This window comes from Nestor notabilis, unplaced genomic scaffold (genome assembly GCF_000696875.1).
Source record: "Nestor notabilis isolate BGI_N333 unplaced genomic scaffold, ASM69687v1 scaffold29441, whole genome shotgun sequence".
Taxonomy (NCBI): domain Eukaryota; kingdom Metazoa; phylum Chordata; class Aves; order Psittaciformes; family Psittacidae; genus Nestor; species Nestor notabilis.
In genome coordinates, this window is record NW_009916489.1 from 23,523 (window position 1) to 48,253 (window position 24,731).

Here is a 24,731-nt window from a genome sequence, read left to right on the forward strand (position 1 = left end):
GGGCAACAAAAGCTTATGCCTCCCATCATGATGCAAAGTCCTGCCCTGCTTCCTTGGTCACTGGAGAGCCTGTTGTGAAGGTGAGTGAAGGTATGGACCCCAAAAATGAGTTGTCTAACAAAGCCCATGCAGTAAAGCTGGGGAGGTCACTGCTGCAAGAGTGCACTGAGGCAAAACCAAGATCTTCAGAGCAGCTCTGGAAGTGTTCATTGATTGCTATATTCTCATGCAGGGGACCAGTAGAAGACTTGGGCATTTCTCACACCTCCCTTTCAGTAGTCCCTAAGCCCAGGAACTGTAGTACATGGAAGCGTGTTTCCTCAAGGCAGGGAGCACCCCCAACCATGCAGTTTACTAAACAGTGACCATCCCCCATCCCACCACCTAAATGCACAACCTTGAGCATGTTAGTTTAAAAAAAATCCCACAAGTTCAATACCTTATAAAGTCAGGGCCTGAAAGGATAAAATCACACATACATCAGCATCTGAACTGCTCCCAAACTCTCTGATCTGCAGCCAAGGAAAAACTGTGGGAGAATTCCCATCTTTCATATGGGCTTTGGAGCTGGGCCTGGAGGTCTAGGACAGGATTTTGCCTGATCAGTGTTAACGTGGTGTGTGTATGTTCTTTCCTTGCAAGCTAAAGAAGGGCAAGAAATGTGTAAAGAAGTCATATTTAGCTTGTTATGCATGTGTTTCTATTGACCTGATATAAGAAACATTCTTCTTGAGACCTACATGATTAAATTGCCCAGCTGTACATGTCTAATGAGATGCCTTGGGCTCAGGTGTCTGCTTCTCTGGAATGATACACATATCTCCTGTGGTTTTTTTCCTGACAGGCCTGTGGAGATATTTGGGATACCACAGGGCATTAAGTGGCACAGAAAACTGGTATTCAGGCAAATGAATCACACCTTTGATCTCATCAGCCCAGCCAAAATCAGGAGACTGTTGTCTTACCTATCATCTCAAAGCTTGGCTCATTATTCCTGACTGAGCCCCACAGACACCATAGGGTGCTTAAATGGCATATTTACAGCACCTCAAAATGACAAAGGTTTCCTGTGCACATGGGTGGCAAGAAGTCACTTCTGCTTAGGAACCTGCATCCTACTTGTCTTCAAAACAATTTTGCTAGACAAAACAAGTTGATAGAAACTAAATTGGGATCTTTGCAACATTTGTTGAGTCTTCCTTGAGGTTTTGTAGGTGCTGTTTCTTTCTCTCACTTTCCTTGCTTCTTTCTGGGTTGAAATAAATCTCTCCTTTCAGGTATGTAAATCCCACCTTCACAGTGTGCCTAAGGACCTTTCCCTGGCTGCTTGGTTCCCCTGCAGTCCCAGCCAAGACAATACTCAGGATCCAGATGAGGAGAGGATGCCCTTGGGCAATGATGGAGTTTGGCTCAAGGTAAGTAAGGATGAAGGATTTGCCTCAGCATTTTGGTAATAAAGGCCCATCCTTTTCTGTCCTGTAGGAGCTACAGCAGTCTTAAAAACTGCTCAGATAGGATTTAGTATCCTACCGAACTCTTCACAAACCCCAAATGCCTGTGGCTGGGTCTTACATTGTTGTCCCATTCCCACTGTGAACAGCAAACCCATCCTGGGGCAAATTGCCGGGAGAAAGGGCTGTGCCTGAAACCAGAAGCCCACAGAAATGTGTTGAGGCTGAGAAACAACTTGCTCCTGACTATCCTCTATAGTCAAGCTGTGCCATTACACCCACAGAGAGCAGGCACAAGCTGTGTTTAAAGTTCTGATTGCCTTTGCTCACCATGACTGATAAAGAGGGTAGCTGGATATACTCTGCCATCCTCAGGGGTCCTGAGCACTTCAGGTTGCTGCTGAGCACCCTGAGCCCACAGGAACCAGCTGTGGCATGCATGTCCTTCTGCCCTCTCTGGTGACACCAGACCAAAGGAGGCACTTCTGTGCCCAAGATGCTGGTCCTGCAGCCCACTGGGGGCTCAGGGGCTGCCTCTGAGAGGGCACCTGGAGGGTCAAACCTCTCTGTCCTGGCAGGTAGAGGAGCAGGACAGAGAGCTGAGGGTGAAGCCAATGTGATTTTTACAGCATTGATTTTCTGACCACAGGCACGGTTTAGAGGTTTCATGGCTGTTTCCTGGTGTTACTGGAAAGCTGGGCTCTGGCATGCTGCTTCCTCTGCAGTTTGAGGGGCACCTTGCCCTGCTTTGCTTGAGGTTGTCTAGAGAGGACCTGTTCCCAAGAGGCTCAGATGACTTGGTGAATTGTCAAACCTGAGTCAATAAACATTGGTATTGCATCTGAGCTCCTCTGTCTCTCCACAGAACTTCCTTTAACTGTTCTTTTTTTTTTTTTTTTTCCCCTTTTTTCCTTGTCTTTGTGCTCACAACCTATTTTCTGGCTTCAGTCTCTGGCCATGACAAATGCAGCTCCTTTCTTCCTTTGCTAGTGAGAAAGCAGCAATCTCCCCCTCTGCCCTACCTAGATGAAAGCTTGCTTTCCACTTCTCACCAGGGGTTAAAAGCGTGTTCCAGTTTTATTGGAGCTTGCGGTCAGTTCTCTTCCTCTATGGATGTTTATATTAAAGACTTTCATTACTGTTTCTCCGTGCTCTCTCTAGGAGTGCTATTATTTTCCACCCATAAAATTATTTATGGACTAGTAATAAATATGCCCTTTTTCTTTTTTCCTTGTTTTTAATAGAGTTTGCCTGATTGGTAACATATTGGGTTAGGAAAGACAGCTTCTTGTTGACAATTTGCCTCGCGCTCCTGCCTGCCCTGACAGGAATGGTTCTGTTCATACACATGCGTACCCACGTGTGTGTGGTGTTTCATGGCCACCAACTCCTATGGCCATTTTAAAGCTGTTACACCTGTGTCACCCTGTTAGAACTACACCTCAAAACTCATTGGGTCATAGGAATTGCTTCCTACAGCATTTCTCAAGAGGTGGCACCAATGAACAAGAGAAAAGCTAGGTCATGCTGTAAGTAGGCTGGGGGCAAGAGGTGTGTGTGTGTCTGTCACCTAACAAAGCATTTACGGTGCACCTTGGGTCTGCAGATGGGAATCATTATGATTTGCAGATCTCCAGCAATGCTTTGTTCTCAGTTTCCAACACATCCGGCAAGAAAAAAAAATCAAAATCACTTGTAAGCAAGTCAGGATGCGTGACATGCAGGAAATGAAACAGAAAGGGGGAGAGGGAGGGAGAAAAATTAAGATAGCCAGCCATGGCCAAGTACATCATATGTATTAAAACCAGAAAAGAATTGGAACATTCAGTCCAAGTCAGCTGATGCTGGTCTAACTCGGGGCCAGTGTCCTTCACCACCAAGTAGGTGCACTGTAGGAAGGGAAAGACTAAACCCTCCACTTTAAGCTGTGTAGTGCAGGGAAAGCCTCACCTGACTTCTCCAACCATTTCTTCTCCCCTGCGGAACCATGCTTGGAGGAGGAGGCAGCAGGTGCCTGGGTTAAAATCGGCTGACTCCTTGGAGCTTTCCTGCTGCAGTTCTGTCCAGAGGGGCTCCTTGGAGCAGGCTGTGAGTGCTGCTGGCTCTTCATCTTCTCTTCTTGCTTTCCTTTCCTCCCTTTTGCTTTCCTGCTTCTTTCCCCCCCCCCCCCCCCGCCCCTTTTCTCACCAAGGGAGACAGTGAGGATGTACCAAATAAAAATGTTTAAGCCTTCTGGTCCACTCCTTGCAGCAAGCCCTGGACAAGGGAGCATGTAGGCAGCGGTGGGGACTCGCTCTGGGGTGTTTGTTGCTGAGCACGTCCCTGCAGGGTGGGAGCCCTGGCTGAAGTCCAGTGTTTTTTCCTGCTCCCATGCGTAAGCAATGCCTGGCATGGCATGAACCACCCTGAGGCTGGGCTGCCATCGCGAATCAGGTGGTTGTCCCCTCCGCTCCCACAGTCTGCTCTTTGGGCTGTGCTCGGCCAGCTGGGACTTGTCCTCCAAAATACACCTTCGCCTTGAATTTCTGGGCTTCCTCCACACCGGCATTTAACAAAAACACTCCATAGGGTGGATCTTGATCAAAACACATCTCGGCACAGGGTGGGGGGATACCAGGGTGGGGGAGAAAAACATTTCTATCTTCTTACTTCCAAAGAACATCTGTCCTGCCATGATTGATGCCACGAGATTCCCGGCTGCCTTTGGGGCTGTAAACAAGTGGGGAGCTGTCGGCTCTCCTAGCAGGCAGAGATTCTTCCCACAAATCTTTCCACATGTTGGCTGATGGATGGTTTGTAGTCACTCTGGGTACTGAAGCTGTTCTTTGTTGGTTTTATTGTTTGGGTTTGGGTTTTTTTTAACGGAAATATTCTGGTGGCAGGGCCAGTAGGTCTGAGTACCTTGCTTGTCTGGCTGGCACTCCATAGGGTGGGAGTCAGAGCCTGGTGGAAGGAGGGCTGAAAAAGGGTAATCCAGGTCTTGGTCAGGTGTTGCTCAATTTTAAAAGCAGCAAATGTGGAAGCTGGGAAGATACCATAAATTTATGGCAAGGGAACTGATACTTGTGTGGAAGACTGGTGAAAAGGAGAAGGGGAATTAGGAGGGAAAGGAGTGTGTTCCTGCACCCTTCTTTCTCTTCTGTCTCTTCCCACACATTTGCTACCCTGCACATCTGCAGTCTGTGACCCCGTAACCCTGTGCCTGCTCTCACACCACGTTCCCTCTTCCTCTCCCTCTTGTATATAGAGGATCAGAAAGGCTGTATTTAGTATGCATGCTCTCAGAGTCTCTTTTGCCCTCCTGCCTAGGTGTGCTTTGAGAGACCCGCAGTGCCCACCTCCCTCCTGATCTTCCTGGCCTCCTCTGGCACCATCCCAAGCAACCAGCGCAAGCCGAGTGTCGCCGTCCAGCTGAGTGACATAGATGGGCTGAACAGCTCTTTAGGTGAGCAACCTATGGGCTATGGTAATAGCAGGGACACCAGGAACTCACACCCATGCTGTGATCTCTCACTGGATTGGGTGCTGCTGTCCACTGTCCTCACTTGCAGCATCTTCTGCTTCCCAAGCTGGTCTGTTGGGATGTGTGTGGGAGCAGAAGAGAGAAACCAAAAGCTGAGAAAATATCCCCAGAGTTGAGCTAGTGGCTTCTTTCTTTGCCTTGTCTTGCAGGGATGTATGAGCTGTCATGCCAGCACAACCCCCTCGTTATTAACGTGAACCATAGCCAGGCGGACCCATCCCACCGGGCTGTTTCGGTGCTGCTCAACTTCTCCTCCCCACTTGTGGGCATTGCAGCTGTGGCCTTGCGGACCTTGGCTCAGCCTGGCTCCTCTGACCCTACTACCTGCCTCCTGCAACATGAGGAGGGACATGGCCATCAGTGCTACAGGTATGGTGTCCTCAGAGCACTTTGCAACAGGCACCCAGGGTATCTCTCTCCTCTGGGGCTTTATGCTTCAGTTCTGGAGTTTTTATCTACTTGCTGAATGTTTCATGACTTATTCTCAAGTGGTTTTTTAGGTGGTGTTGGAACATCCAGTATAATGGCTGGATTTGCTTATCTCGCTGCAGGGAGGCAAGAAAACAGATTTTGTGTGTGGCCTGTGCCTTTGCACAAAACTGCATTAAAGGACTGTTCCCTGGTGAGAAAACCAAAATCCTTCTGCTGAGGAGTTACTGCTGAGGGTTGCTGCTGAAGCTGAAATGTTGGCTGCTTCTACATATGCTTTACAAGCTCCATCTCCATCCATTCCAGTCTTCCCCATGCTGCAGGAGGTGGGGGTGATGCTCTCCTCCTTCTCCTCCTTTTCCTCCCCCTCCTCCTCTCTGTGCTGACTCCACCTCTCTCCCAGGCTTCCGAACAAGTCTCATGCTGCCCTGTTATAATGTGGTGATAACAATAATAGTAGCAGTGGTGCTTTAATTTATTGATGTCTGGTGCTCTCAGGCGTCTGCTTGTCTTCATAAAGCAGCAGACGAGAGGCAGCATTTGCAGAACGGGAGCGACTCTCCACTGCGGGTCGTACTGGCAAAAGGACGGGGAAGGACTGTAGTCCAAAATAGACTAAATAAACAGGGTAGAAAAGAGCATGCCAAGCAGAGGCATGGACCCAAGGAGGAATGAAAGGATGGTGCTCAGCTCTGTCCTACAGGGGTAGCGGGGCTGACGACAGCCAGACCTGCCAAGTCTGGCTTTGGTTTCAGATCTCAGGCTCCCTGAAGTTGCAAGAGTGCTGATCCAGGACTCTGGTTCAGACAGTTACTCAAACTGCACCGCTGGGAATACTGATATTGGGTCCAAGCGTTGCTGGAGCTATGGGGGTGTTAAGAGTGAAGGGCTTTGGCTAGGGTCATTGCATCACTGCTACTGTCATTTTTCTTCTGTTGATGGTGCTGGATGGACAAAGATCCCCAGTAATGAATGAGCGTACGTGTGTTTGTCTAAAAGCTTATGGGATCATGGTACAATTGATTTACGTAGAGTTCTGGAAGCCATGAATAGTTTGCTTTTCACTTTCCTTTTTTTTTTTTTTTTCCTTTCTGCTTTTTTTTAAGTGCATGTGTGATTTATACAGAAACATAAATCTTAGTGAGTCAGCATATAAATATTATTCTCAGCCTTACATTAAAGGATCAGCGTCCACCTGAAATGCAGTCTGTTTCCTCCTGGTAGATGTTACAGCTATGTACACACATGCTTCTAAGAACCCAGCCAACTGATGTGGTTTTTCAGTTACATTTTCTCATCCTTTAAAATAATTTTACATTCTCATTGCTTGAGATCTCACCCTTCCCCTTAGAAGTGACTGCAAGGAGGAATAGACTAACTGGACACAGCTGAGCATTGCCTATGGATGAAGAGAAGCTCATAAGGGGACAAATAGAGAGGAAAATATATGTTTTTCTCTTAAAAGTCTCATTACAGCTGAAGCACAAGCCAGTTCCCATATCAGCAAAGCACACAGAGCTGCATGCTGTCCCCTTTGTGTGGGCACAGCAGGATCCTCGTGTCTTCTCCTCTTGCTGCTGTCGTGCAGGCTCCCCATGGCCTTGGTTTAGCTGCAGTATCACAGGTTACACATGTGCCCTGAGTAAATCAGTTTTCAGAGTAGGAAATGCTGTTATGGTATTGCTTTTCTGGACACAAGGCTTGCATATTTAAAGAGGGGTTAGGCTTACAGCTTCCAGTAGCCTCACGAATAATAAAGGACTGACTCTGTTAAGTCAGAAAACATCCAAGTATACCCCTTATAATATTTTAATATCTATTTAATCTCCAAAAGTAATGTACAGTAGTATTTTTATTTTTAAGGGCTAATAATCCATTTCATAAAAGGCAGGTGGAGTCTGGGGAAAAAAACCTCTATAAAAATTCAGGAATATAAAATCCTAAGAGGTTTAGAAACATCTGACTGTCAAAGATCATAAAGATCTGTGTTATTCCTGTGAAGAATTGAACTGACCATTCGCACGCACCCAGCCTCATACTGTGTACAGTATGTGCATGTGAGTGCTTTCCTAAAATAACCCAAGAAAGGAACAGTAACAAAAGCATAAAAAAAATGAGGTTTCCTGACTTAGTCTAGAAATACTCATTGCCAAAATGATAAATATGTGATGGCTTGGTATTTCTGTAGCATCTTCCATCTCCAAGGATCTCAAAGCGCTTTTCAGGCTGAGAAAAAAAATACCATGTTTTTGCTGATGAAATGCAGCCTTCTCCAGGCCAGGATGCAGCAGGCATTTAATGATAAAAAAGTACATCCACGTTTTGAGAAAAGAGTTGCCTTCTGCTTTTGGACCCGCTTGAGGTACTGAAGGTCAGAAGAGCACTTGCAGACCAAAGCAGTGTAGGTGTTCCTCCGTCGCACCTTGCTACCAGCACCAGTTACCCCTCTCTACTGTCTTTTCCAGCAGCTCAGGGCTCTTCTTTGCTTTCTGTACCTTATGAGGTCAAGCAGATAGCACTCTGCAGCTTTCATCCTTTGTATTTTAAGACTGTGTTACAGTCTCTCTTGTTTTGCTTTTTACAGGCTATATGCTGAACCAGGGGAACATTTTTCATTTCCTCCATTATGTTTATTTTTAGTTTGGTTTTATTTTTAATGTGTTTGATTTTATGTTAGCATATGCTGGGAAATGCCTTGGCGAGTTAACAGGAAAGGTGTTACAAAATGCTATCTGCACTGTGTTTTGTTTCCTGTGTGAGTGCCCTCCTCTGCTCCCCCAAAGTGGGTTTGATGCATCAAGGGGAGTGCGGTTTGGAATCCTTTTGTATGGCAAGTTGGCGTCAGAGAGAGAAAATCAGATAGAGAAGGGGGTTGTTTACATATTTTCAATTGCTAAACTTTATTCAGCGTAGCCCCATTTCCCAGGCAGGTTTTGTTTGGTTTCTTTTCTTCTGGGTGCCATATTTATGCAGGGCCCATTTATGAACTGCATCTGTGCTGGTATGAAAATTTGTAGGGACTCTGGTGTTTCACTTCCTCCCCTTTGGCCTAGGGTGCCCTGTGGTCAAGGACCATGCACAAAGCAGATGGACCCTTTTGTTGGTATCCCAAGGTCACCCTGATGGGCTGAGATGTGTTTCAGATTAAAATGTACCTCCGTTGCCACTCTCTTCTCCCAGCCGGTGTCTGCTCAGGCTCTGTTTGCATGCACAGTGCAGCCAACATTGAAAGTTGTCTTCTGTGAGGACAGCACATGTTGCTTGGACATCTGTTCTCTGCCTCTCCCAAGCAAACACAGCCTCTTGGGTGCAGCATGAGGCCCATCAGAGCAGGATGTGTCTGTACTGCACCATGCACATCCTCTCTCCTTGGCTTGGAGGAAAGCACCTCTCAAGAACTAAGCCTAGGATCCTTATCACCATGGAGCATGGACTCACCTCAGCCTCTGCCATGGAGACCTCTCAAGTACCTCTCCTCTGACATCAAAGCCTGTTGACCCCTGGCACTTCACTTGTAGGTCCCTGGACAGCTGGTGGGCTGTGGTAGCCAAGGTTCTACTGTAGGACTTGATCAGTTGCTTCAACTGGTGGCTTCACTGTCCAGCTGGAAGGTGACAAAGGAAAACCTTGGAGGTGTAGGGACCATTGTCATAGGCTGCCCTGTTCTATTTGCCCTCTGCAGCTTAGTCAGCTTCTTGAGTTCAATGCTTTCTATACATGGTTTTATTAGGATGCTCATGGCATTTTCTGCTTTTCCCTGAGACTAGCCAATCTCGCCTAGGAAAAAATATCTCCCAACACAGAAGTTCTTCACCAATTTGATTTGGTGTCAAACACAGCAGCTGAACAGCTTAGAAACAGGGTGCTTGGTGTCACCTCATGGAAAAGGCCACTGGTCCGATAAACTTGTTCCAAGCATGGCCGGCCCCTGATACACTGAGGGAAGGTGAATTACAACACAGAGAAGATGGGAGTCAAAGTCTTCTCTCCTTCCTGTGTTTCCAGTGAAGAAGGGAGCAAGTGCTGGGGGATCCTGAGGTTTGCCTGCAGTGCACCACTGCAGCCAGCCTGCCCATGTTTTGCCCTGCCTTCCCTACTGTCATACATAGGCACTAGCATTTTTTACAGAAACTGGATTAAATATGTCCTTCTGAAGGCTCTCTTATCTCATGGTACCAGCTGCAGGGAGGTGACGAGTCCAGCGTCTCCCCTACTGAGCTATTCTTATATTCAGTAACCCTCTCTGCTGAGAAGTTTCCTCTGATTTCAAGATGAAAGTTGTTGCTTTCACTCCATTCTTGTCAGAAATGTCTAAATGCTTCCTGTCAGCAGATGACTGTTCTGTGTATATGTGTCTGTACAGAGTGATCAGATCCTCTCACTATCTCCTCTTTGTCATGACAAATATTTTTTCCTCCTTGAATCTTATATTGTAAGTCTTGCAGTCCAGCTATGGCTTCTGCTTGCAGCTCCCTTTCAAAATCCCTTGACTCTTTCAACGTTTTTCTTAGTGGCAGATGTGGATCAGAAGTGAATTCCTCTGGACAAGATACGAGGTGGCAGAAATGAGGTACAGTGTGTTGCTGTGGGAACTGGATATGGATAAAAGTTCTTTGGGATAGCTGAGTATGTACCCTTGAGGAATACTGGCAGGTAAATCCTGCTTGTGTCCTGGCCTTACCACAGGCAGATGGGTTATCTGCGTTCAGAAAGGAGTCACCAGCTCCTCTCAGGGGTAATGAAGGACTATCCTGCTGAGGTTGGCAAGCTGACTAGACCAAACTTGACATGCCATTCAGCCTCACTTTCTGTGCTTCTGTAAGCCTATTTTAGTGTTACAAAACCCAAAAAAACATGGAAAGGAGCTGTCTGGAAATACATTAAGATTGATCTGCTCTTGCTTCTTTTTCTTCCTTTGCCACTATGGCTGCAGAGGGGCCATTTGACATCTTACTGGTGCCTTTTCTCTCTCTGTGAGGTAGATGACAGTGGATGACTCAAGGATGTTGTTTTTTTGCCAAGTTTCTTTGGGAGTCACGTACAGAAGCAAACATCTTTTCTTGAGATGGCAACCTCAATGAAGATCATAATCAAAAAGTATCACCACCGTTGGGTCTGTACACGTAGCCTGCTCCCACAAGGATAGTTGCCATCAGATTTACTGGAAAAGTGAGACTTTTCCCCTCTATGAGAAACACGCCTGAAGGGAGAAATTCCCAAGTATTTCCAAAACACCTTTTCTCATTTCCTAGCTATTCTCTTTTGCTAGACCACATTGGGGTAAACATCTTTTATCTCACTGATGTTCAGTGCTACAGTCCAGACTCCACCAGAGTACATGCAGTGACTACTTTTAACTTCAGGAGATTTGGCTGAAGCCTTTACCTTTCCATCAACATCTCCTATAACACCCTCTCCCCAAAAATCAGTACCATGAGATGAACTTAGAATAATTTTTCCCTGTTAGAGTCAGAGCTTGATGATAAGGGCTGTTTTAGCAGCAATCTTTGGGTTGAAAGCTTGTGTAGATAGTACAGCAATTTTTGGATGATTTATTAGACTTTAGGCAGCTGCACTGTATTTGGCTTGGCTTAGCTTGACTTGGGTAAATCCATCAGTATTTTCTGTGTTCCATGGAATAATTGCTATAAAATGCGAAATTTCAGCTTTTCAGGATTTGGATTTTGTCACAAAACAGTATCTCCCTACCAACATTGCCACCACTGGCTCAGTGTGCTCTGTTGCTGTTAGTTGCCTCCTGCTTTTATTCTAGAAAGATGAAGGATCCCAAAGGAAAAGTTTTGACCTTGTTTATAGAATTGGTCCCATTTCAGAACAAAGCTCTTATCATTCCAAAGCAGTTAGGGTCATCACTAGGCAGAATTTCACAAATTTCACATCTGAAACTTTCTTTGATGTATGAGTTGTGGGAGTTGGTGAGCCCAGAAATTCATCCAGGCTGGTGCTGACGTGGAATAAGTTAGGAAAAAAGCTTGGTATTCTGTAAAAATGATGTTGACAAATCATTAGTTTGAGCTTCAAATGATGCTGGGATAAAAATGGAAATTTTTCTGGATGTTTCACGCAGGAAAAAAAAAAAATTGGCTTGTCCCGCATCTTATATGGCCTGAATCAGAAATGGGCAAAAGTTAGAAGTTTGCAGCTGTGATAAAGGAATTTCATTTATCATCAAAAAGAGAAAGAGCTCCTTCATGCTGAGATCAGAACTGGGCTAACTGCACCGTTTCCTCATCCAGCCTTCATTAGGGTGATTCCAGCAGCTGGGAGCAGTGATTTATTCCATCACTTTACCCAAACCCTGGTAAGACATGTGGATCATGATGGGGACTTGCCTCATGGCTTGGTTTTTCTTGCTGTTGTTCTGCACTGTACCCCATCAGGCTCAAGGGTGTCCTGGCCCAGAGTGGTGCAGCGACAGTCACGATGATGCTGATAATAAAGCAAGCCATCAAGGCAAAGTATGTACATAGAGGTGGGGTGTGTGTGTATATATATATATATATTTTAAGCTCACTGATATATTTGAGAAATACGTTGGGAAAATAAGACGGCTTTCAGTGATGTGAGCCCCTCTTTGGGTCTGGAATTGCAGCACGAGACTTCAAAGCTACATGTAGGATGAGAATAGCTTCTCAGAACTTGAGTTAATAGGTCGCAGATCATTTTCAAAATAAAACCTAGTGGGTATTTGTGAGATAGGAGTGTTGCTAGTCACAAAGAAAACGGCATAAGTGAGACATCTTTTGGGTCAAAGAGAAAACTCGTTGTTTGTAAAATACGTCTATATACACATAAAGAATGCATGAATGAGTATATATACAGGTCTATATTAAAAGAATTCTTTTGATATTATCATCTATGTTTATCAATCCCTAATGTATAACTAATTTATTTAACATTTTCCGTGTATAATAATACAGTAAGAAATTTGCTGATCTCTTGACTACTTTATACCAGCATTGTCAGTTGTGTTTCCAAACTGGTGGAAATCCAGAATGCGCCCAGCAGTGCTGAAAAGGATCTGTACTTCATTACTTGTTATTTAATAACAGTGTTGTCCCAACTGACAAGGCTGCCCCAAGCAATGTCCTGTCACTCCACCACTGCCAGCAGAGCTGCCCCAACCAAGCACTTGGCCTTTCTGGATGTATCCAGAAGTGTAATCACCCCACATTGAACCAGTGCCACAAAGAGCACACGCTCCATAACTCAACACAGCATCATGAGCAGATGAAGGTAGTGTCTTGGGGTCCCAGTTTGGGCACCCAGCTGCCCTGTAGCCTACAGCTGCTTAGTGAATGGACCACTCATCTCCCAACCCTGTTTCCCAACATGTGGTCTATGATTTGGTTAGATAACCTACGTGTGCATGGAGGCACCCAGGCACCCAGGACTTTCTTGTGATGGTGTGTTGATGTAGCACCAACCACCATAGTAGGAGGGATGCTGCGCACCAGCTGCATCTCCCTACATGCCCATGGGTGGTAAGGAAGCAGATGGGATGCAAAAGCAAGGCTGGAAAGAAGAGCAGCTCAGCTGCTTTCACACATGCTTGTGCAGAGACACGCGAGGAGGTTTAGGACAGTGGCTCTGTCATGAGGAGGTGGAGTTGGGGATGGGAGCATGTGTACGCCTGGGGTACAGGCAGGGAGCAAAGCAACCGCCTGGAGAAGGTGACTGCAGGAGGGGAGGGGAGAGGGCTACAATTGGTACCAGATGCCCTCAGAAGCTAATGACCTGACAAACGCTGTGCTCATAAAACAAATTCTTTAAAAAGGAAGCAAATGGAAATATAAGCTAGTGAAAGAATTTGCAGCAGCTGCCCTGAAACCATTTCTCACTTCATAAACAGGTCTGCATTGAAAAAACAGCCCCTTTCTTCTTGTTCTCCTTTGTGGTCCCCTCCTGTGCCCACCGGCTCTTTCAAGGCTGTGGCCTGCAGGTTTCCACCGTGCCTTTGGCTCCATGGACTTGTCCAGAGTCAACAGCACATTGTGTTCCCTTAATGTCTGGGTCGGCACTGAGGGTTTTGGGTTTTTTTGGTGTCATTTGTGGGATTTCTATCTGTGCATCCTTGGCTGGAGAGGTTGAGCAAACGCAAGAGGCAGGGGCTGCCTCTGCCTCCACTGGGTGAAATGCAGTGCACAGAAACTGTCAGCATCCCCATGCAAAGCAGGGAGCAGAGGGGAGGTGTTTGGGCACAGCTCCTTCCCTTCTCTCTCCAGTTATTAGCTGAAGGTGCAGCACCTCTCCCTCTGCTTCAGGAAGGCTGATGTCAGTTTTTGCACCTATACCACTTGGTGAAAGATAGCACCAGATAACCAGACTGTTTTTCCTGTGGGAGCTGTTGTGTCAACCCCATGTCTTGGCCTCATTCCATCCCAGGTAATTAATCTACTGGCTACATTTCACTGATGGAGACCATAGTCCTCTGTCCAGCCCTCCTCTTCACTACAGGGTAATCTGTGATGCTTAATCAATACCAAATGGATGGTCATTGGTGGGAAGCTGCTGTGGTGAGGAGGGGTTTATTTTGAAGTGATGATTGACACACTGCAAGCTTTCCTGAGACCTCATGTAACTTCAGGTGGTGCACAGTGAAGGGTAATTCCTCCTTTTAGCTGTGTCTCACCTTGGTGGCCACAGCCAAGTCTGTAGAGCTGGACGGTTGCATGTTGAGATGGTCTTGATCCTTAAGAGTCTGGCATCAACATGCACAGGCTTGAAATGCTGTATGGGCCTGTGGGAAGGGCAGAGGTGCTGAAGACCAACAGAGTGGAAAGGTGACAAGAGTGGGGTGGAGGAGACACCTGCAGCAGGTGCAGCTTCTCCATTCCACCACAGGCTGTGGTGTAGCTGTGAGGACATGACACTTGGGCAACTCTGCTGTCAGGTCTGGGGAGGGACAGCACATAGTTTAAGGAACGTCTCATGGCTGGTTCCCTAGGATCTGCAGAGGTTTCTTCTCCAGCTAAATACTTCCTTGCAGTTGGAGATCCTTTGTGGATTCTCTGATATCTAATACAGGGTTTGACATAAGCATTACCGTTCTATCAGCAACGGCTTTAAAAATGCCTCTTCATCTTTTCTTCCTGACCATCTGTTGCTGTAAATCTTGTCTTATTCTGCACTAAGTCTGACTGAAATTGAGGTGCGGGTTCAAAAGGAAGGAGAAACACCCAGTGTTACTGTCTAGGCTTTGTTGCCTTTGGAAAACACAGATCTCTTGCTGTTCGCTGTGAGACATATGTATGAGTAGAGTACGTATGGGAGGACATGTGTGAGTGGCTGCAATCGTGTGTAAGGTGTACTTCCTGTGGCACTGCAGAGCACAGTTTTGGGAGGTCTCTTGCCACAAGTTCTGTGGTGTCCATTATGATTTGAGCATGTTGGAAATAAGAAATCATCATGTGGTAGGTAACACCTTGCTTTTGAAGAAGCTGCAGCCCACTTGGGAAGGTGCTACGATGACAGCTGTTGGTAGCTTTACCCCCTGTGCATTCAGGTGTGCTGCTTGATAGGACTGTCTGATGTCAACTTTCCCACTTTGGCCATGGGGGAATTGTGGCCTTGCTGCATATGCCCATCTGCCTGCCCTCTCCCTGTCACCTCCCTTCTTTTGCTCTCTTAGTACACCTACACTGAGCAGTACACACCAGGCTGTTCACAGGTTCTGTGCAGTGCAGCCTGCACACCCTAGCGCAGAAGAGCTGGAGTAGCCCCACTAGACAGCACGGAATTTGGATGGAGCATTGTTTGGCAATGCCTCCTTTCATCAGCTTGGAAGGATGTGATGGACTGTGGGAAGGTATGGGCTAGGGTTGGGCTGAGGTCCAGCCAATGCAAAGCTGGGAAAAAGTACCCTTCTTGCATCATTGACAGGAGACTTCAAGCCTGAAAGAAGCTGGGGCTGAGGGATACCTGTGCATCTCTATAGGCATCTGTGACCTGCTGAGCACCCCATGTAGATACCACCTATAGAGAGCCCCTCCTAGCAAAGAAGTCCTGGTACCCACTGGTTGATTCCTTCCCTCTTCTCTTTCTTCTATAGCTGGGTTCATGGTGCCTGTGCAGGATCTGGAAGCTGCATGAGGCCGCTGCTTGCTCACGCTGCCACCCTCAGTTGTACCTCTGATGGCCCAAGGCACATGGCATGCACTGTCGCCTGCGAAAAGGGCTTTATCCTCCGCTCCAGCAATGGGAAGAGCCTGGGCTCCACACAGGTAAGCAGAACTCAGGGTGGGGGTGACGTCGCAGCCTGTGCTAGGAGCAAGTGCTAGTTAAGAAACATTTAATTACCCTGCTGTGGTTGGAGTGACCCCAGGACGCCTTTTTCCTCCAGCCCTGACCTCCTTGCTGCTATTCCAACAAACCTTAGCCCAGTGGAGGCTCTAGTGCTGGACCTCTGTGCTGGTGGACCTGCCCTGGAGACCCCTCTCCTTCCCTCGCTGCAGTCCTTCTAGCTCTCCCAGCCCAGTGCAACTTGCAGACTGCAGCTTAGCCAGGCTAAATGCTGCTGCAGGGGATGTCCCAAGCTAGGGTGTCGAACTCATACAGAAGGAGAGGTAGACATTTCTGGTCTCCACATGGGCATTGCTGGGAGGGTTAACATCCCAGGGATGTTTTCTCTCTTAAAGCTGAAGGTAGTGGCTCAGGAAAAAATGAAGTCATTGCAGAGCAACTATATTTAGAGGCAGCTGACAGCATGGAGAGCTTTTCTTCCTTTGTGTTACACTGCAGTAGCACTGCCCACACCAGCAGGGCAGCCCGGAGGTCACCATGAAAGAGTTTGTCCTGCTTCCCATAGGGCTGAGGGATGCCTTGTAAAAGCCACAGGTCAGCATGGTTCTTAGCCATTGATGGAGGAGACCTGGGACTGATGTGTCCTTGGGCACCGAGCTGCCTCAGGTTTAGGCAGTCACTTTGGCAGAGCTGTGAGCACAGGGTGTTCCTGGAGGGGGAACAGGAGTCTGTGAGTCCGAGCTGGTCTCCACACTAGCCTGAGCAAGAGCATGAACTTGCACAGGGTGGAGACAGATGGAAGCGAGTCAGGCCATGTCAGCAGGGTGGACCTTTCCTCACTGGAAAGAGGAGAGCTGCAAGTGCTTGTGACGCCTGGCAGGCAGGTTTCCCATGCTGCATCCATTGGTGTTTGCTGCAGGAGAGGTGGGTGTGGGAAAGGGCAATGGGGCAGCTGCGAATGCACCGTTCAGCTCCTCATCACCAGGGAGATTATTAATTATGTGGCCACATGGCTCTGTGGGCCAAGGCATGCCTAGGGAAAACAAAATGTTCCCATTCTCTGAAATGAAACCACAGAAAATAAATCTGCCTCGGGTGACAGTTTTCCTGCATTTGTCAGCAAGATGGGAAACTTCTGGACAGCCCTTCACCATGTGGCTGTCACAGCAGATGGCAGCTTGCAAGTGCCTTGCCCTGAGCCCTCCAGTGATATGTTACTGGTTTGGCTGTGTGACCTTACTCATCTTGAGGCGTTTTAGGAAAATGCACACAGCTCTCCTCTGAGCCATCCTCTCCACCTAGTTCAGATACACCCTGATTCTGCTGCACACCCAAGAGTATCAGAATCAAATTTAGTTATGTCTTTCAGAGCCACCATATCCAGGTTCAATCAAAACATGCTGGCTATGAGGACAGGTCACACGTGTGACTGTACAAGCCGCATGATTGTACTCAGCCAGTGAAAGATAACTCTTTTGTCTGCAGCCCTGTCTGAGGACTGCTGAGCTGGGGTTAGCAGTCTGGGAGTGGAATTCATGGAACAGTTGGGATTGGAAGGGACCTTTACGAGATCATCTAGTCCAAACCTGCCATGCCTAGGGACTCCTTTCATTAGACCAGGTTGCTCATGGCACATCAACATCCACCACTCTGTTTTGATGAAGTCCGAGGCACATGTTGGTCATATTTAGTGATGGGACCACAGGGTGTTAGGTTCTTGTGCAGACCCCAGCTGTGTAAGAGGGGCCATGTAATTAGGATTTGTAAATGAGGTTATAAGAACCTGATTTCAGTACAGTCTGTGAGCTGAGGCATGAGAGAACCGGTGCCTTAGAGAAAAACAATAAACAGGAAAGCTGCCCATCAACAGATGAAGTAAGACTTGATCTTCTAGGGGAGAAAATTGCAGCACACAGAGCTGGGAATAACTTGTAGCTCAGGAAGTTATAGTGCATCTTGAAGGGATTTTCTGTTTTCCTTAATGTGCTCTGGCACGGTTCACACAGTCTGCATGCAGCTTGCATTTGTGACCAAGCGAGTTACAGACCAGGCATTAGAAGGTCTCTTGTGCAGGTGTCTTGCATGTTACTCCAAGGACCATTCTCTGCTTTCACACTCTGAATGTCACCTGTGAACTGGTAAGGGCTTTGTGACTCAGTGTCCAGAGTGGGGAGAAAAGGCACATTGTGGGAGGAAAAATGGGGGAAAGCTCTCCTTTTCCTCGAGCCTGGATCAGTCCTTTCTGCTGAGGTAGTAAACCAGAAGATTAAAGCTCACTCACAGGGGTCTGATAGAGCCTCGCTTTCTCCACGGCAGGAGGTGGTGTTGAAGTGCAACTCAGGATGGTGGGACAGATCTGTGACTTGTGACCCTGTTGACTGCGGTGTCCCTGACCAGTCCCATGTGTACTACGCTGAGTACTCCTGCCCCAGGGGAACCACTTATCTGCAGAGATGCTCCTTCTCCTGTATCCACCCAGCCAAGCTTCAAGGTACGGTCTGGAGTCCTGAGAGATTTAACCACCCTTTTTGGTGCCACATTTCTGTGCCTGTCCCAGGCTGTTCAAACACAGTATTGCTACTCTGAATTTCCCAGTTATTCTGGCTTCTGCCAGCCATGTGGACTTCTGAGACACTTCCTGAAATGCTGAGCATCCAAACCCCTTGAGTGGAGACAACATAGCATAGGGATAATTCCCTCTGACTCCCATCCCCTGGCTGGCAGCCTTTATCCATCCACCTCCAGGTGTAGGGACGTCTTCTTCAGGTATCTGGTGAGGTCCGGCAGCCTCCAGTATTATGGGGACAAGAGAGGTAAGAAGCATACAGGCAGCCAGCGCAGACAGACTGGGGACTTCAGAGAGCCAAAAGTGGCTCAGTGCCTGGTGGCTGTGGGAAAGCCTGTGGTTGAGGAGGCCTGAGACTGTATAAAGCCATAAAGACTGATGCCCGCAGCTGCAGAGCAGTCTGGGAGATGTTCACCACCCAGACACACAGCAGTCCCCCCCAGACATGCCATGGCCTGGCTTTCATTCTGCCGACTCCATCAGTAGCCGCAGGAATGTTTTGAAGCCAGGTCGGAGAAAAAGAGCTACTGTTCCTGTCTATACAAGGCTGAGCTGGATGGGATTTTGGGGGTAATTGCCTTGACAGCTTCAAGCATTGGGATTTTATGTGAATTTCCACCAACGCCTTTGCTCTGAACAATCACATACAACAAATCATTTTAATGGGTGTCCTATTTTATGGAGACATTTATAGCTGAAACGTATGAAAATCATTTATTTTATTTAAGTTAAATCTAAGGACAAAACCTGCAGGGAATTAAGGTCTTCTTTCATGACAGGGGGATGTCGATAGATCCCCAGTGTAAGCTGATCCAAGGGGTAGCACGCTAATGATGACAACCCAAATGCTGCACAAACCAATGCCAGTTGCCTTGCATGGGTCAGCTGAGGGCAGGGCTTTAATCTGATCTTTCACTCTTGCTGCCACTGAAGTCAACAGGAGGTTTGCCATGGGCTGTCTTGGTGGGAAGGCGTCTCCTCGGTGGAGTGCCCTGGGTGAGTTCCAGCAGCTGACATAACGGCTGGTGGTGCTTGGCCAAGGCTGCTGAGCCACGAGGGTAAACTCTTAGAGGTCCAGCTGACTCGGCTGAGCTGTTGAGGTAGAGACGTGCTTGATGCTTGTTCTCCCCAAAGGCTCACATCCTTACGGGCAGGCTCTCAAGGCTAATAAATGCTAAGAATAGGCAAGGAAAGGATGACACAGCTGCACAGTGCTTGGAGGTGGAGGATGACCCTTGGCAGCACTGGCCCACCAGGAACACAAGCGCTGAGTGGAGGTATGGTCTTGCCCCTGGTCCAAGAGCAGTTGTAGGCAGAGGAGTGATCCCAAAAAAAGACATTTGACTGAAGCATGGAGCAGTCTGGCTGCACCAAGAACCTGCTGATCCAAACCTCTCAGAGGAGTCCCTTTCACTTCAGTCCAGCTTTTTTTTCTTGCTCAGTAGTTCCCAGAGAACTGTGTATCATCCACACCATGTGGGCAACGCAGTCCTGGACACTTACCACAGCTGCTCAGAGCTGTGCAGTTTCAGCCACCCATTAGCTGGGCCTACCAAACGCTCTTTTTTCTAGAGGGACAACAGAGAGCTGGACTGTAATACTCAACCCAAACCATTAAAAATGGGTGGTTTGAATTTCCAGTCACACCAGTCAAGGCTCCCACATCTGTCCTCCTGGCACTTCTCATACCCTTGCACTGCACATGCAGCACAGGGTATGACAGCTTGTAAGGGTAGGTAAGGGCAAGCTGCAGAAAGCACATCAGGAGAATGAAGGAGGGCTCAACACAATATGAGAGATAGGTGTTGTACACAAAAGCCCCCAGCCCAGTGAAGGCTATCCTGAGGCATCACCAGAGAGGGGAATTTTAAGCGAAAGTTTTGGGTCTTCGTATGCGTTGCCTGCCTTGGCATCAGTATCTACTGGACTTCTGCTGGTTGCTCTGAGCTTCCCTCATCAGGACTCCATCCCTGGGTCAGCTGTAACCCCAACATGCTGCTTCTCTTTTGGGGTCAGGAACAAACCAGTGGCTGACCTGCCTGGAGGATGGTCTCTGGTCACTCCCTGAAGCCTACTGCAAGCTGGAGTGTGATGCGCCTCCTGCAGTGGCCAATGCCAAGCTCCTGGTCCCACAGTGCTTGCAGGGGAACCACGACGTGGGCTCGGTCTGTCGCTACAAGTGCAAGCCTGGTTACCATGTGGCTGACAATGCAGCAGGAAAGCCTAAGAAGTAAGTCTATGGCAGGTCTGTTATCACTGTTTCCTTCCTCCTCTTTTCCCAGTGTGAACAAGGAGAGGTTATAGTGTGCTGGCAGTCATGAGGAGTTGATGTGATAGGTACATGGAAGAGCAGCTTGCTATGCTCATGCAGATTTCATGAAATACAAGAGGTATTCACCCTGATAAGGTGAAAGTGAAGGTGAAAGCAGGTGGAAGCAAGATGTAAACTGCTGTTGCACACATGTACTTTAAGTGCCTTAACCTAAAGCATGCGAATTTTCCCATGCACCTTGGTGAAAATCAAGCATGTACAGAAATGTTTTCAGACTCTCAGGTAATTTGATGTAATAAGATGCTGGAAGATTCCTGGAGCTGCTGTCTTTCCTAAAAGTGACAAAGCATAGATCAAGGCAGTGGTAGTAAGAATGAATGAGTGCCTTTTGTCAGAGTTAACATTTTACCCCCTGCACATCTTGGCTAAATTTAATCTCAAGCATTGGCATTTCAATTGGAGATTTTTCCCGATTCTTCAGGGAAAAATTCCTGGTGATTCACTAGCCCTGCACTCAGCCAATATCATGGCACTGGGGGGTAAAGTAGCATTTTGCCTGCGATGTCTCCAGCTGAAGTCCCCATTGGGTATGGTCACTAAAGATTTCCTGGCATTGACCAGGTCCTCCCCTGAGTCTTGATGGTAGCCCAAATCAGGTAATTATGTGCTAATTGTTTAATGCCCCCTTCCAGTTTTAATTGGATGCAGACTTCATCTCTACTTTGCTCTGGGGTAGGGTTGTTGTGCTCTGGGAAGCAGTTGCCAAATTTCTTGCCTCGTAATGAAGGAAGTGGTTTCTGTAAACAGCTCTTAACAGTGTTAGGAGAATTTCTTGGGCCAAGGGGAGCGGAGCAAATTATGGTTACAGCTACAGTCACATGGACTGCTTTGCAAACTGCAAAGCAGCTTGTGTGCCTGTGGCATTTCAGGCGCTGGGTGTGCAATCAGATCAACTCAGCTTGCAATGTTAGGCCATCTCAGCCATGCCGCAGCAACTCCTGGTAAAACGGATGCCCTCTGGGAGTTGCCAGGGCTCCTCTGATGTGTGTGTAACTTCCCTATCTATGAGTCTGAACAGCCTGTGGGGCAAGTCAAGGAAAACCATGGAAAGCGGTTTACATTTTCATAGCAATGCGTGTTGACATAGCATTTTCAAATTTGCTATTGTCATTACTATTAATTTGTCTAACATCTTGGCAGAGTAACAATCCTGTTACGGTAAGCAAAAAAACTTTAATAGAAAATGTACTGCTTTCTTATCGTGCAGGTTAACTGCTATGTGAGCGGTCTGATTCAAAGCAAAAGCCTTTCCTTGGAAGTGTAAATGTCAGTGTCCAGTCTTATCCGGAGCTCTGCATATATACTCAGCATGAGTACAAACCTCTTGGCACTTGTAGTGAGTAGTAGCTACTAGCCAGTAAGCAGGGCAGTGAGTTGCTGGATTGCTGGAAATCCTTCTGGTTTTTCAGGCCTGGCAGGCAGAGGATGAGACCTGCCCGAGTAAGAGGTTGCTTTCTTTGTTCAGGCCAGTTAGCAAGTTGTTTAAGGTGATGGAGAGCTCTGGAAGGGGCCAGCATGGGTGGGGTGCACATTCTGGATATGCTGGTGTGCAAGCAGGGTCTCTGCTGATGATCTGGACATCAGGTTTGAGGGTCTTCTGAAGTCTTTCTGGGTTCTTTCTGGGTTCAGCAAACTGAGTTCTTGATCTGTTGTCTCCCTGCTGTCCATTAGCCCAGCTAGCACCAGCCTTACTAAAGGATTTAGTGCTCTACAGGTGCTGATGGGCATAAGAAAGCAAGACTTTTTATGTGTACTATGTATTGCACAAATGATCCATGGATACTGGACAGTGGATATTGTAAGGCATGATCCATGGCTAACACGGAAGTTTGCATGCCAGCTAAGTAGCTTAACTTTAGAAAAATATTCAGGCTCCCTTTAAATTATTCTTCTAGCTCTAGTGTGTGCCTTTTTAGAGGGGAACGATAGAGGAAGTGTATTCTGTTATAAGACACTTTGTCATTGCCTTTGGGGACTGCTTGTAGGCACCTTCCTCAGGGTTGGCTCTGTTTCTCCTGTGGACAGGGACAGTGAAGCTGTAATATGAGCAAGCAGGAACTAAACCCAGCCATGGCTCCGCATCACCACTTCACTAGCTGCCTTTTTGATTAGCCTTCTGCAGTGTCTTTCTCCCTCATGCACCTTGTAAAACACCATGGCTATCACAGCCGGACTGGGAGCCCAAGTCCTAGGGTTTTGCTCTTTACATGGTAGGACTACAGTGCCCATTTATGCAGTCCAGAGCCATGGCCGGGGTCCAGCTGTCTCTATCCAAGCTGAGATGATCTTGGACACAGATATTTGTGTGATTCCCTCACTTCTATTTTGTTAGTTGCATTTTTCTGCAGGGGTAGTAAGGATGCTTAGCAGACTCCTGCAATCTTAGTTGAAATTAATTTCCCATAGCATAATTTTAAGAGAAAGGGGACAAAGAAATCTGTTGCCTCAGAGAAGGTGCTTTTATCTATTAACTTCATTGAGGGAAGGCCCTTCAGAAATCACTGCTTGTCAACAAGAGATCCTTGAGGAACTGTTGGTTGTGTAATAAAGATCCTGCCAGAGATTTGCTGCTTTTCTGCTGGCAGGATCATCTGACTGACAATGCTGACATGAGGGTTAAAGCTGCTTTGACTCTTCCTGAAGGAAATCTGATTTCAGCCTGGTTTCCAGCTGCCAAGCTATTTCACATCTAACCCTGAAATAATGGTAACAAGGGGAACTTAACGTATGCATTTGCGCTGTGTGGTGGGAGCTCTCTGTTTCTGGGCAGCATCTGTCCAGTGGCAGCATGAACCAACCCACCTGGATCATACAGAGAAATGAACTGCCAAGGAGCAAAGTTTGGCATTGTCCATATCTGCAGCATAGAAAAGAGCTGGCCTGAAAGTCAGGGGTCAGATACTTTGCACAAAATAAGCATCACCCTCTCAGTGGTCCGTGCTGTTGCTTCCACCATGAAGTACCGTCTGAAGCAGGTCAGTAACACTAACAGAAATATCTAGGACATCCTTTAGAGGAGCATTCTAATGCTGAGAGGATGCTCTTAGTTTGGTGACCAAAAAGGTCAAACCCTGCCAAGCGGTTGTTTCACTTGCCCAATGCAGGATGATTCCCCAGAGAGATCTTGACTTCTCAAAGCTGCCTTTGTGGGGGGTTGAGCCCCTTCTGCTAGCAAAGAAGAACTGGGCACCCAGGTCTTCTCACGCAACTGTGAAAGTCTCAGCCTGCATTTTGACCAGAGATCAAGGCAGCACAGGCCGCTGATGAACTTCCATGGAGATATCAGCCCCTCTGACTCTTCTCCCCATTTAAAGACTACAGGGACCATGAAAGAGTGAGAGGAGGCAGGAGAACATGGAGGAGAAAATGGACTAGCAACCAGAAGCTGGAAATCCATGGGAAAGATGACAGTGGGCAAAGCAGGACAGCCTAACTCAGGGCCATCAGAGTTCAGTGGGGCACCAGGCCACTATATATTTGTGGTGGGTGCAAAGGCGTGGGGTGGTCACTGCTCTTGCCCACACCTGGCCCTTTTCAGATAAAAGGCAAACACCAGCACAACTGAGAGTGCCAAACAGCCAGGTAAAGAAAACACAGGCTATCAAGTGGACTCCTGTGTCACTTCCACCTAGCAGTTCTCTGATAAAGATTTACAGCCCAGGTTGCCCAGGCCATTTGGAGCACAGCAGTGGAGGTCCTGCAAGCTTTCTTTTCTTTCATATTGCTTTCTTCCAATTTGCTGGCAGATCTCCCTCCTTCTCCCCAATTAGTTTTGAAGCTGTGAGTCTCCTGCCATGGGAGATGAGGCTTTAGGCTCATTTATCACCATTCCTGTACAGAGGACCTGGTCCCCCCCAAACTGGCTGACCCAATATGTGGCTGGATCTCAGCCAGGCTCCTGCGTGCTCAGCTTTTGGAGCCAGGTGAGCATTCATGCCTTCACATCAGATGCAGCCCTGGCTGGCCTCAGACATCTCCCTTGCCTCCTCTATCCATTAGGCATCTGCTTGCCTGTTTCGAGAGGAAAGATTTGACTATGATTTTCCTCGCTTCTTTGTTAATCCTTGAGAAATGCTGCTAGCCCAGATCAGAAGTTAGGGGGTCTGGAAATTTCAAGCTGCTATGAGGTTGTGTTTATATATATATATGTATGTTTTCTAAAGGCTC

The 24,731-nt window shown here is 47.4% G+C and overlaps 1 protein-coding gene across 1 annotated transcript in view; it reads left to right on the forward strand.

The window, feature by feature from the left end:
* Positions 1-24,731, forward strand: part of PAPPA2 (pappalysin 2) — a gene marked incomplete at both ends in the record, with an annotated part of 44,726 nt that overhangs the window by 12,731 nt on the left and 7,264 nt on the right. The window contains 7 exons of the mRNA XM_010024615.1: positions 7-80; positions 4,761-4,896; positions 5,124-5,343; positions 15,476-15,647; positions 17,724-17,726; positions 17,983-18,157; positions 20,249-20,462. Coding sequence (XP_010022917.1) covers positions 7-80; positions 4,761-4,896; positions 5,124-5,343; positions 15,476-15,647; positions 17,724-17,726; positions 17,983-18,157; positions 20,249-20,462 — 994 coding nt within the window. The remainder of the gene's footprint in view (positions 1-6; positions 81-4,760; positions 4,897-5,123; positions 5,344-15,475; positions 15,648-17,723; positions 17,727-17,982; positions 18,158-20,248; positions 20,463-24,731) is intronic.